The sequence below is a fragment of the Triticum dicoccoides genome, chromosome 4A (genome assembly GCF_002162155.2).
Source record: "Triticum dicoccoides isolate Atlit2015 ecotype Zavitan chromosome 4A, WEW_v2.0, whole genome shotgun sequence".
In the NCBI taxonomy this organism is placed as follows: domain Eukaryota; kingdom Viridiplantae; phylum Streptophyta; class Magnoliopsida; order Poales; family Poaceae; genus Triticum; species Triticum dicoccoides.
Window position 1 is genome coordinate 595,953,622 of NC_041386.1, and position 11,547 is coordinate 595,965,168.

At 50.9% G+C, this 11,547-nt stretch overlaps 1 protein-coding gene across 1 annotated transcript; it reads right to left on the reverse strand.

The window, feature by feature from the left end:
- Positions 1-4,378: 4,378 nt before the first annotated feature.
- On the reverse strand, positions 4,379-7,889 carry LOC119287154 (FT-interacting protein 3-like). Its single transcript, XM_037566678.1, has one exon. The coding sequence runs from the start codon at positions 7,705-7,707 to the stop codon at positions 4,585-4,587; it is 3,123 nt and encodes a 1,040-aa protein (XP_037422575.1). The 5' UTR covers positions 7,708-7,889; the 3' UTR covers positions 4,379-4,584.
- Between the last annotated feature and the right edge of the window lie 3,658 nt (positions 7,890-11,547).

An 11,547-nucleotide genomic window follows, 5' to 3' on the forward strand; every position in this document is an offset into this window, starting at 1 on the left:
TCCGGCAAACGGTAGTTGCATAATCTCATAGTCATAGGAACATGTATAAGTCATGAAGAAAGCAATAGCAACATACTAAACGATCGGGTGCTAAGCTAATGGAATGAGTCATGTCAATCAGATCATTCAACTAATGATGTGATCCCGTTAATCAAATGACAACTCTTTGTCCATGGTTAGGAAACATAACCATCTTTGATTAACGAGCTAGTCAAGTAGAGGCATACTAGTGACACTCTGTTTGTCAATGTATTCACACATATATTATGTTTCCGGTTAATACAATTCTAGTATGAATAATAAACTTTTATCATGATATAAGGAAATAAATAATAACTTTATTATTGCCTCTAGGGCATATTTCCTTCACTTTTGTCCGCGCCGACCCAAATAGACGCAGACGGACGAAATGGGTCGGCCCTTTGGAGTTGCTCTTAGGATGTCCATTTGATCCATCTATGGTTTACTCTACTTCTCACTCGGTTCCAAGGTACTCCTTCTATTCTAAAATAATTGTCGATGACTTATTACAACTTTATCTTAAAGTTATGCTAAATCAGCGACACTTATTTTGAACGGAGGAAGTAGGTTAGTTTTTTTGAGGGGATTTAAATCTCATCTGGACGAGAAATACTAAAGTCTAATCTAATTCCCTCTCTCAAAAGTCAACTGTTGATATGATTTGTCTTACTTGCAATTTGTGCATCTTTTCAACATTTTCAACATCTTGACTAACATTTGCTTGAATTATTTGTGCCACTTCCTAACCGAGATCCTCCATAAGCCTTTTACTTGTAGTTATTGACCGGAGAGCGTATCGGTCATGTCTACATCATTCTCGAACCCGCAGGGTCCGCACGCTTAACGTTCGTTGACGATATAGTACTATAGAATTTATCACATTATGGGTCCTCAATTCAAGCTGTTGTGGCAATTATAAGTTTATTTCTATTGTTGTACATATTTAGCTGGCTTTAGCTTCAGTTGGCTCGCCTTGAGCCCCTGTGTACATACTCCGTCCGGAATTAACGTGTGTAACGTGTATAAATTTACTCATTTCAGCGGCAGTTAATTCCGGACGGAGGTCAAGAAAATTACTAAGAAATCACACACTTGTGATTTTTGTGTAGAGTTTTACAAATAAAGGATATGATTGTGCGTGACACGGGAAAAAAACTGAAAAGTTACACGAGGTATAGCAACCAATGTTATTTGGTTCATTTTGCGATTCTCACACGTTTCACGCATGTTGATAATGTTTTAACAACAAGGGTGCATATGCGTTCGTCTCTAGACAAGCATATTTCTGAGTGTCCCGACAAGCATGGCCCGTAGCACCGGTTGTTGGTTGCAGTCGAGCGCTGCTACACACACGATAGTGCACAGCCGATTCATAGACGATCCTATTGGTCTGACCATACATGCATGTGATAAAATGAAGCACATCCGCTAGATGGAGCATCGTCCATGGATCGGCCAGTCAGTATCAGCTGCACAGTACTTCCTGTTGCAGTCGGTTCCTCTGTTACATTGGAATAAAAACTCACTGCTTGACCCGCAAAAAAAGGAAAAAAAAAAGACTTGAGATACAGTTTGGGAACTAGCTACTGTTAGAAGCTGTTGATGCCTGGTCACACTAAATTTGAACAAAATCTTGCATGAAACTCCTCCGCTGAACTACTGTACTGTGGTTAATAACAGCCGTTGCAGATGGATTCAAGGAAATGAATTTATAGTACGTGCTTGTAGTTTTCTGCCTCAAGTTCTGAAATCTGAATCCTGTCTCCCACATGGCGGGAAAAGGCATGAACGTGACTCTGCTAATCCAGCATCATGCTCCGCTGAGTGTTAACAATGGCAGTAGATCTGATTGATCAAAAGCAGTAAAACACACAACAAAGGTCTACTGAATTTCAAGGTCCATCGACTAAGTGTACTTACATTTTACTACCGGAGGCTGTCGTCAACCGATTACACCGAGAACAAGCGCAGTTGAAGCCTGACGAAATTCGCCGACATGAGGCGCACGTGACACATTAGTCGGCAAGTGCAAGCGCAACTGCAAAGGGTGAGCTGAACAAAGGAGTAATTTACTCCCTTCATCCGAAAAAACTTGTCCTAAACATTTGTTTGAGGGATAAACTTTTCCGGACGGAGGGAGCAGTAAGTAAGTGGTGTGCGATTAGGCGAGTGCGTTGAGCCTGCAAGCCAAGGTTGTCAGAATCGCGATTTTGAATCGGATCGGAGCTCTGATGGTAGAATCGTAAATTGTAAAATCTTCACTACCAGGATCGTAGAAACGTAGATTTTATGAACTAAAATCGTAGAATCAGATGGGTAAGTTTGGATCGTAAAGTCGTAGAATCGTATAACAGAATCACGATTCTAACAACCTTGCTGCAAGCAACGCGAACCCCATGGCATGCAACAGTCTGTGATGAGGATGAGGAGGAATCAGTCCCTTCTGCTGATTAAGATTCCGCTGCCTAATTTGACCTCTCCCAGTGGCAGCACTGCAGCCGTCTTGTAGCATGCATCATCTCTAAGCAAAATTCATATATTCCCTTCAACGGCATGCAACCGGCAAGTAACCACTAACTACGACAGTGTTCTTACTGGTAATAGCACAACTTATTACTTATTACTCCCTCCGTCCTATAATGTACTCCCTCCGTTTCGAATTACTGGTCGCAGAAATGGATATATCTAGATGTATTTTAGGTCTAGATATATCCATTTCTGCGACGAATGATTTGGACCGGAGGGAGTAAGATCCAATATGTGAATATATTGGATGCAATAACGTCTTACATTATACTAGGACAGAGGGAGTAGAAAGTAGACAGATATCATAACAACTCCAGCGAGAGGAGAGGAGAGGAGAGGAGGGAAAATAGTTACTGACTTATAAAAGAAAGAGAAAAGTATATTTTTCGTTCCTCAACTCCAAAACCGGACAACTTGCACCCTTAACTTCTAAAACCGGACAAGATTCATCCCTGGTAACGGTTTTGACCGGTTTTGGTGCTGTCCCACCCCGGTTTTGACCGTTCCGACTCAAATTTGGATACCTTTTCCAAGTCCACGTGATGTTTTCAAATTCGGTTATTTTTTCAAATACGTGAACCTTTTTAAAAAATTTGTACTTTTTTTAAATCTGCGTACTTTTTACAAGTTCATGTACTTTTTCAAATATGCGTATTTTTGTAAAGTTCATTTAGTTTTTTAAGTTCATTTAATTTTTTAAAATTGATGTACACTTTCAAATTTGAGTACATTTTATTGAAAGAGTTCATGAATTTGAAAATTTTATGCGAACTTGAAAAAAGTACGCGGATATGGACTTCTTTTACGCAAAAATATGTGGATTTCAGAAATTGTTTCATCTTGAAACAAGTATGTGAATTTCAAACAAAGTTCATGGATTATAAATGGAACACGGATTTGAAAAAAAATGCGGACTTTGAAAAGCATGTGGATTTGAAATAAGTATGCGAATTTCAAAAAAAGTTCATGGCTTTGAAAAATACTTGGATTTGATAAAATTACACAAACTTGGGGAAAATACGGGGATTTGGAAAAGGTACGCAAATGTTAAAAAATCACGGATTTGAAAAAAGTATGTGAATTTTAGAATAGTTTGCTGATCTGAAAAAAGTATGTTTATTTTTGAAAAAAATATGTGACCTTGAAAAAACTATGCGGAGTTGAAAAGTGTATGTGGATTTCAAAAAGTTCACGGATATAAAAAAATTACAGGAATATGAGTGAGCACGGGTCAAAACCGGGGTGAGTCAACACCAAAACCGGTCAAAACCGAGTCCGGGGACGAACCTTGTCCGGTTTCGGTAGTTAGAGGTGCAAGTTGTCCGGTTTTGAAGTTGAGGGACCAAATCTAGACTTCACCAAGAGTTGAGGGACAAAAGATATACTTTTCTCTAAAAGAAATGCTACTACTAGAACAAATGACAATAGGTTGTAACCCAAGGCAGTCATTTGCTTATCCTTTCCGGACGCAAGCTTCTGAGTTTACAAACCAAAAGGCAGATGTACACATTGTACAATCGTTATCAATAGAATGTATTTGCAAGAGCCAAGAAGATCTATACATCTTCTTTCTTCAGTAAGCCATGAAGATCTACACATCTTCTTCCTTCAATCTTCAGTAACCTGTAGAATGTATGCAGATGGTGAAATAGCTTCCAGGAGCTGCATACATTTCTATGTAGAATGTATATATGCAATTACATCTCCTTTCTTCAATAAGTTGTAGAACGTATGCAAGTTCAGTTGCCTTCAGAAGCTTAGTTTTAGTTGACTCTTGACTGTTTTACAGCATAAAGCAGTCTTATTTTCAGGATCATCAAGACTCTGGTTCTAAAATCAAAGAATACATTAGGCAGCAGCCATGCTTATTATTATTGAGATTAGCATCACTAAGTAGGCCTCAGAGGCTTTCTTTCTGTGTGCAACAAATGATCAAACGATGATCCCACTAAGCTAAGCAGCAGTGGATCACACCAAGTACAGCAAGCAACAGTAAGCAAGCTCAAAGAAAAACAATGATCGATCGATCCTAGCAAGCTAGAGCACCCGGTCGGAGAGCGACGGGAGGCGGCGGAAGAAGTTGAAGCCGGCGGAGGGCATGTCGCCGCGGAACCTGGGGTGGCGGAGGTAGAAGAAGCCCATGCCCAGCAGCAGCGCCTTGAACGGCACGGCGTAGAGCACCAGCGCGGCCAGCAGGCAGGCCACGGCGAACACCCCCGTCGCGCGCGGGTCGCGCCACGACAGCAGCGCCTCCACGCGCTCCCCCTGCGCGGCCACGTCGCCCAGCAGCGTCTGCGCGCGCCCGGCCACGGCGCGCAGCCGGTCGTAGCGCGCCCGCACCACGTCGGCGGGGCGGGCCGAGGGGAGGCCGTCGAACTCCTCGTCCAGCTCGTCGGGGCTGACGCTGTCGACGTGGGAGAGGCGCGGGTCCATGCCGGCGGGCTGGCGGGGGCGCCAGCGGTAGCGCCAGAGCAGGACGAGGAAGAGGTAGAGGCAGACGGTGGGGAGGATCATCTCCGGGCAGAGCACGACGGCGACGAGCAGCATGTGCACGAGCACGGTGGTGGGCGAGTGCTCCCAGGTGCGCACCCGATGGCCCCACCTGACGGCGGTGGCGACGTGGGAGAGGCAGCCGACGACGCGGAACCAGTTGGCCTTGCTCCGGCGCATGCTCCAGGCGTGCGTGTCCGTGTCCAGCATGTACTGCACCACCTCCGGCCCCAGCGGCGGCTCGGAGCGCGCGAGGCGGCCCGACACGATGCGCATGGCGGTGTGGCGCAGCACGTCCTGCTGCGCCGGGCCCAGCGGCTTGACGTAGTGCATGCGCGGCAGCAGCGGGCTGCCGTACGCCTGCATCAGCGTGAGCCAGGACGGGCAGGTGAAGCGGATGGCGAGCTCTAGCTCGCCCATCTTGCGCACGCCGATCGGGTGCACCGCCGTGAGCGCGTAGTTGATGGAGTAGACCCGGTTGGTGTCCAGCGTCGAGAGCCGGATGCGGAGCTTGCCGATGCGGGCGTCCTTTGGCGGCGGCTTCCCGGCGTCCACCATCTTGTACCTGGCGTTGTCGAAGACGGCGATGGAGAGCACGGTGCAGGGGTCGAAGACGTCCCAGGCGTACTGCTCGTTCCAGCGCGGGTTGAACTGGTCGAGGATGGTGCGCGTGCGCGCCCACTTTGGGCCGTACTTGAGCACCACGTACGCGTCGGTGGAGCCGCTGGCGCCGTCCTTGGCGATCTTCATGGGCACCAGGTTGGACGCGCCGCGGACGCCCACCTCCAGCATGCCCACCGGCGGCTTGGACAGCTGCTTGGACGCGGCGCGCACGTCGCTGGCCACGTTCGCCGCCTCGTCCAGCACGTGGTAGCCGCCCTCCAGGCAGACGCGGACGTGCACCCGGCCGGCGTAGGGCCGGGCCTCGTCGCCGCACAGGTTGAGCCAGCGCGAGGGCGGCTCGACCCGGTCGTCGGAGCGGCGGTGCACGGTGGAGAGCGGCACGCGCGCCTGCCCGACCGGCTGCCCGGAGAAGACGTCCTCCACGGCGACGGTGAGGAAAGGGTCGAAGGGCTCGGCGGCGACGAAGAGCAGGTCCTCGTTCCAGCTCGGGTTGGACGCCCCGGCGGCGGCGCTGCCGAGCGCGATGCGGCCGGTCTTGAACACCTGCGCGCCGAGCTGCGCCTTGACGTACAGCTCCGGGAACGTGGGCCCGAACTGCTGCTTGGCCTTGGCGGCGTCCGGCGGCGACGGCAGGCGCAGGTCCTGCGCCTGGATGACGCTGAGCCGGAGGTACCACAGCTTGGGGGATAGGTACGCCTTGGAGCGGGTGTGCACCAGGTTGCCGCCGGAGTCGGACTGCCACGCTTCCTGGAACGCCTCGTCGACCTGCGTGCCGACCCACACGGCGAGCATCACGTCGCACGCCGGGGCGCCGTCCTCCGCGTGCCCCTCCAGGGTGTACCACTGCGGCGCGAGCGCGCTGTCCGGCGGCGACCGCTTGGGCACCTCCTGCAGGTCGAAGGAGACGAAGCCGAGGTGCGCGTCCGGCGGGGCGGCCTCGCCCTCCTTCTCCGGCTTCTTGGCTTCCTCGTGCACGGTGACCTCCAGCGAGGAGGCGGTGAGGCTGGCCTTGTGGAACGCGAAGACCTGGTCCCACTCGCCGGCGTGCGTGGCGGCTCGGGTCCGCACGGCGTGGGCGCCGATGCAGAGCTGCGCGTACAGCGGCTGCGGCTGCTTGTCGCCACCGTCTTGACTCTTCTTGGCCTTGAGGAGCCGGACGAACAGGTAAGGCACGCGATCCACCAGGTCGTACGACGCGCTGCCGCCGCCCGAGGAGGCCATGCTCCGCTCGGCTGCCGTCTGGGGGAGGATCTCGAGGTCGCCGGCGACCCCGGCCGTGGCCAGCTGCATCTTGGACGGCGATGGCGGCGGGGCCTTGGACGGGGAAGGAGGCACCGCCACCTCCTTCTTGCCCTCCTCCTTGGGCTTGTCGCCGTCCTTCTTCTTCCCCTTCTCCGGCGACTTCTTCTTGCCCGCGTCCTCTGCCTTCTTCTCCTCTGGTTTGGCGTCCTCCGCCTTCTTCTCTTCCGCGGGCGGCGCAGCGTCCGGCTTCTTCTCGTCGGCAGCGGCAGGAGCAGCAGCAGCAGCTTCGGCGGGCTCCTTCTTGTCCGCAGGGGCGGCATCATCGGCCTTCTTCTCCCCCTCGGGCGCGGGGGCAGGGGCAGCAGGGGTGGGCGGCGGGTCGTCGACGACCCAAATCTTGAGGCCGATCTCGCCCTTGATCTGCGAGAAGACGCTGCGCTTCTCGAGCGGGTAGTAGACGAGCGCCTCGTCCCCGGCCCGGGCGAAGGAGGCGGCGGCGACCTTGACCTTGCCGAGGAAGGTGCCGCCGCGGCGGCCGGAGCCGGCAACGGCCTTCTTGTCGTTGTAGACGTTGAGCTCGAGCGTGTCGGCCATGGCGCCCGGGTGGTGGACGGGGAACTCGAGGCGCTCGCCCCAGTGCGGGTTGAGGTCCCGCGGGCGCGTGGCGGTGCGGCGGCGCTGGCCGTCGAAGTCGACGACGGCGTAGGCGCACGCCGTGCCCTGGCCGTCCTTGGGCATCAGGTTCCGCGCGTTGCACACCTCCACCACCACCCGCCGCCGCGCCCCCTCCTCCATCTCCACCATGGCTGCAGCAAGCAGAGCTTGACCTCCCCTCGCCGGGATCCGATCCTGGAAGCTTCTTGGGAGCGGAAAGTGATTAAAGGCCACGGGGGTCGATCGAATCTGGGAGAAATCTGTGGGTGAGAGCGATGGAGGGGATGGGGATATGACCGTTGGAGGGAGGGAGGTTGACGGCGGGGAGCGGACGGTGACTGACTGGAGAGGGAGGCGGGGTGGCGCCGGGGGTTTAAAAGGGAGGAGGCAACGGCCGGGAGAGGTGGGGCCGGGGCCACGTAGGACGGGGGTGGACGCCACGTGGAGCGGTGCCACGGAGCCTTGTCCGGTAGTAACAGCGGCCAACGGCATTGACGCGACACGGCCGGAAATGGCGGCGACCAAACCCCCGGCCGGTTTCTCCTCTGCTTTTATGTTTTTTAAGTACATATTTGACAATTTTTCATGTGTTTGTGTTTGACTTGGTGAGCCTAGGATCTTCATGGAACAATCAAAAAGATAAAAAGACAGCAACAAAAAATAGATACGAAAACCCTATTCTTACATGAAGCATACCGGGATTGCTAAATCTCAATCGAACCAAGCCTCAACCAATGTTATTCGTACGTGAAGATCTGTGTAAAATTTCCACTTTATTTTTCTTCTTCTTTTTTATATGTTCTATCACTTGACTAAGAGTTGGTTAAATCTCAATCGGCTGAGATCTAGTCACACCCAGAGAATATATCAAATCTTCGGGTACTAGTGTTTCTTGATCGGCAACTACTCCCTTGATTTAGCTAATCGCCATCAGAATGAACTAATATGTAAAAGAAATTGCAGAACCTGTCTCGTACGAATATCATTGTTCAACTAAACAAATCGATCCCGAGAGTAACAATATGCTCGGATAAAACAACCCCCAATCGAAAACTACACGGTTGAAAACAAACATGAGGAAAACAGAGTTTCAATTAGAAGAAGAGAGAAAAGTGTACATTTACATGATTTCTCTAAACAGCACATGTATATTTAAACGAGCACCTCACGCCACCAATTATGACATAACTTGGTACGCTTTTCGTCACCGAACAAGATGGTCGTCGAGGCATGGACTAAGAGCATCTCCAACAGCCGCGCTAAACTAGCGTCGCGCCGCAAATTAGGCCGTTTTAGCGCGCGCGCAACGCGGAGGGTCGCTCCAGCGGGCGCGCAAAAACGGCGCGCACGCTATAACGGGTTGGGCGCGCGATCGAAAACACTTAGCCGCGCGATGTATTTCGGGCGCCCGATGCAGCGCGCGGCACACTCCAGCGCTCGCGCCCGCACTTCCTCTCCCACTTCCACCCCCCGTCCGGTCGCGCCGCCGCCGCCGCCCGCGCCCCCGGCGACCGTTCAGGCTTCCCCGGCCTATCCCCGCGCGCCCGCGCTTCCGCCCCATCCCCTCCTAGTCCCACCGGCCCTCGCGCGCCTCCGTCGTCCGAGGAACAGCGCCCGAGCGCTCGCTGCCGCGCCGCGCCCGCAAGGTGTTTGACAAAACACCTACAAGGTATGTATTGCTCAAACTTCATGAATTTGATGCATGTTTTGAATTGTAGTTTTTATAGTATAGTATTGAACATTGTAGATGAGTTCGTCGTATGATTCTTCCGAAGAAGAATTTGATATTGAAGAGGAAGAAGATCTTGCAATGATCCTAGCTATGCATATAAAAAAAACTGAAGCACGGTGGTTCGGTTATGGGTCGGCAGAAAATTTGGAGGGACAGGATCGATGCCCACAACAGATTGATCAGGCATTATTTTGCGGAGAATCCCATATACCCCGAGTCATATTTTCGTCGCCGTTTTAGGATGAGCACCAAGTTGTTCAGGCGCATTGCAGAGAAACTAGCGAGCCATGACCGTTTTTTCCAGCAAAGGAGGAATGCCGCCGGAGAGCTCGGGCATAGCACCTTTCAGAAGGTGACAGCCGCTTTGCGTATGTTGGCATACGGTATACCGGTTGATCTTGTTGATGATCACTTGGCTATGGGTGAGAGCCAAGCCATCATGTGTGTCAAGCGCTTTGCAGTGGGAATTGTGCAAGTGTTTGGCGAGGAGTATTTGAGATCTCCCAATGCTGAAGACGTCGCAAGGCTATTGGCGATGAACAAAGCTCGCGGTTTTCCTGGCATGCTTGGCTCAATAGATTGCATGCATTGGAGTTGGAAGAATTGGTCAAAGGCATGGCATGGGCAATTCCACGGCCAAAAAAAGGGTTCCACTATAATCCTTGAAGCGATGGCCGATCAGGAGGCTTGGATTTGGCATGCATTCTTTGGAATGCCTGGATCTTTGAATGACATCAATGTTGTCAACCGGTCACCACTGATGAATAAGATTGCAAATGGTGAGTTGCCACCGGTGCAGTTTGCAGCAAATGGCCGTACGTACAACTATGGCTATTATCTAGCCGATGGCATCTATCCAAAGTGGCAAACCTTCGTGAAGCCGTTGAAAAAGCCGGAAGGTAAGAAAAATCTTGACTTCCACAATACTCATGCGGCGGCTAGAAAAGATGTGGAGAGAGCATTTGGGATTTTGCAAGCCCAATTTGCTATTGTGAGAGGACCGGCTAGATTTTGGGATCAAAAAATGCTTTGGTACATCATGCACGCTTGTGTGATCATGCACAACATGATCATCGAGAATGAGCGTGGCCAAAATTTAGACTACTCACAGTATGAGCTCTTGGGATATCCGGTGCGAGTGCGACGGAGGGCTGAAAGGATAGCCCGTTTTATTGCCTCCTATCATGCCATTCGGCGTCAAGCAACGCACAATGAACTTCAGAATGATTTGATTGAAGAGTGGTGGGCATGGCATGGACGACAAAGAGCATGATGATATCTGCATTCGACATTGTATTGTTCATGAACTATTTGTTGTGTTTATTGCATTTGTTGTACTAAACGATAAACTATTTGTTTGAGTTGTAATGATAACGAAATTGAACTATTTATTGTTGATTTATTTTGTTTGTTTCATCATTTTTGCTCATGTATATGTGGTTTGTGCGGCGCACGCGCTGTATTTTTGCGCTCTGCTGGAGCGGCGCGCGCGCGCTGCATTATAGCGCGGCTGCTGGAGCCAGCGCAGGCGGGCGCGCAAAACCAGCCGAAGCGCGAGCGGCAAACAGGTTTTTTACGCGCGGCGCATAGCGCGGCTGTTGGAGATGCTCTAAACACACATCAAGTCACGTTGCAAGGCAGCTCAGGGCCACGCTACAGTGGCCAACCAACCAAGGATTGTTCCGTTGGAGCCACGTCCATTTTTCATATAAAGAGCTTTGCAAAACCGGTCGATGTCCATGATGACATTGACCATCAAGCTTCTTCCCAAGTGCAATTTTCCAGTTCAGGTTGGAATTGTGCAATGGAATGCTCGCCCTTCCAGGCGAACACTCGAGACATTTTAGAGGGGTGGTAGGTTTACTTGGCCAACCATAGAAATGTTTGACTTTTAATTAAAGAACTAACCTACATTGGAATGGAGTGAATAATAGAGGAACTCTTGATGGAAAAGGCAATTGTCACTTTTGATGAATATCACAAATTAAACCGTCCTATGATCGCCACTGCTAAAAGGGAATGCCCGCGTCCATCCAAGTGAATTAACCCTCAATCGATTTTAAAGAGCCCAGTGGTTTGCTGGGTCAACCATACGAAATTTGACTTTTGAGAGAGGGAGTTTGATGAGACTTTAGTAATTCTCATCCAGATGAGATTTAAATCCGTTCGAGAAGACCAATATACTCCATCCGTTCTAAATAGATGTCGCTGGTTTAATATAAGTTTAGTACAAAGTTGCAATAAGCCATCAGCACTTA

What these genes read in the sequence shown, in the direction of transcription:
- LOC119287154 (XM_037566678.1), bottom strand. Translation starts at nt 7,707, where the DNA reads ATGGTGGAGATGGAGGAGGGGGCGCGGCGGCGGGTGGTGGTGGAGGTG.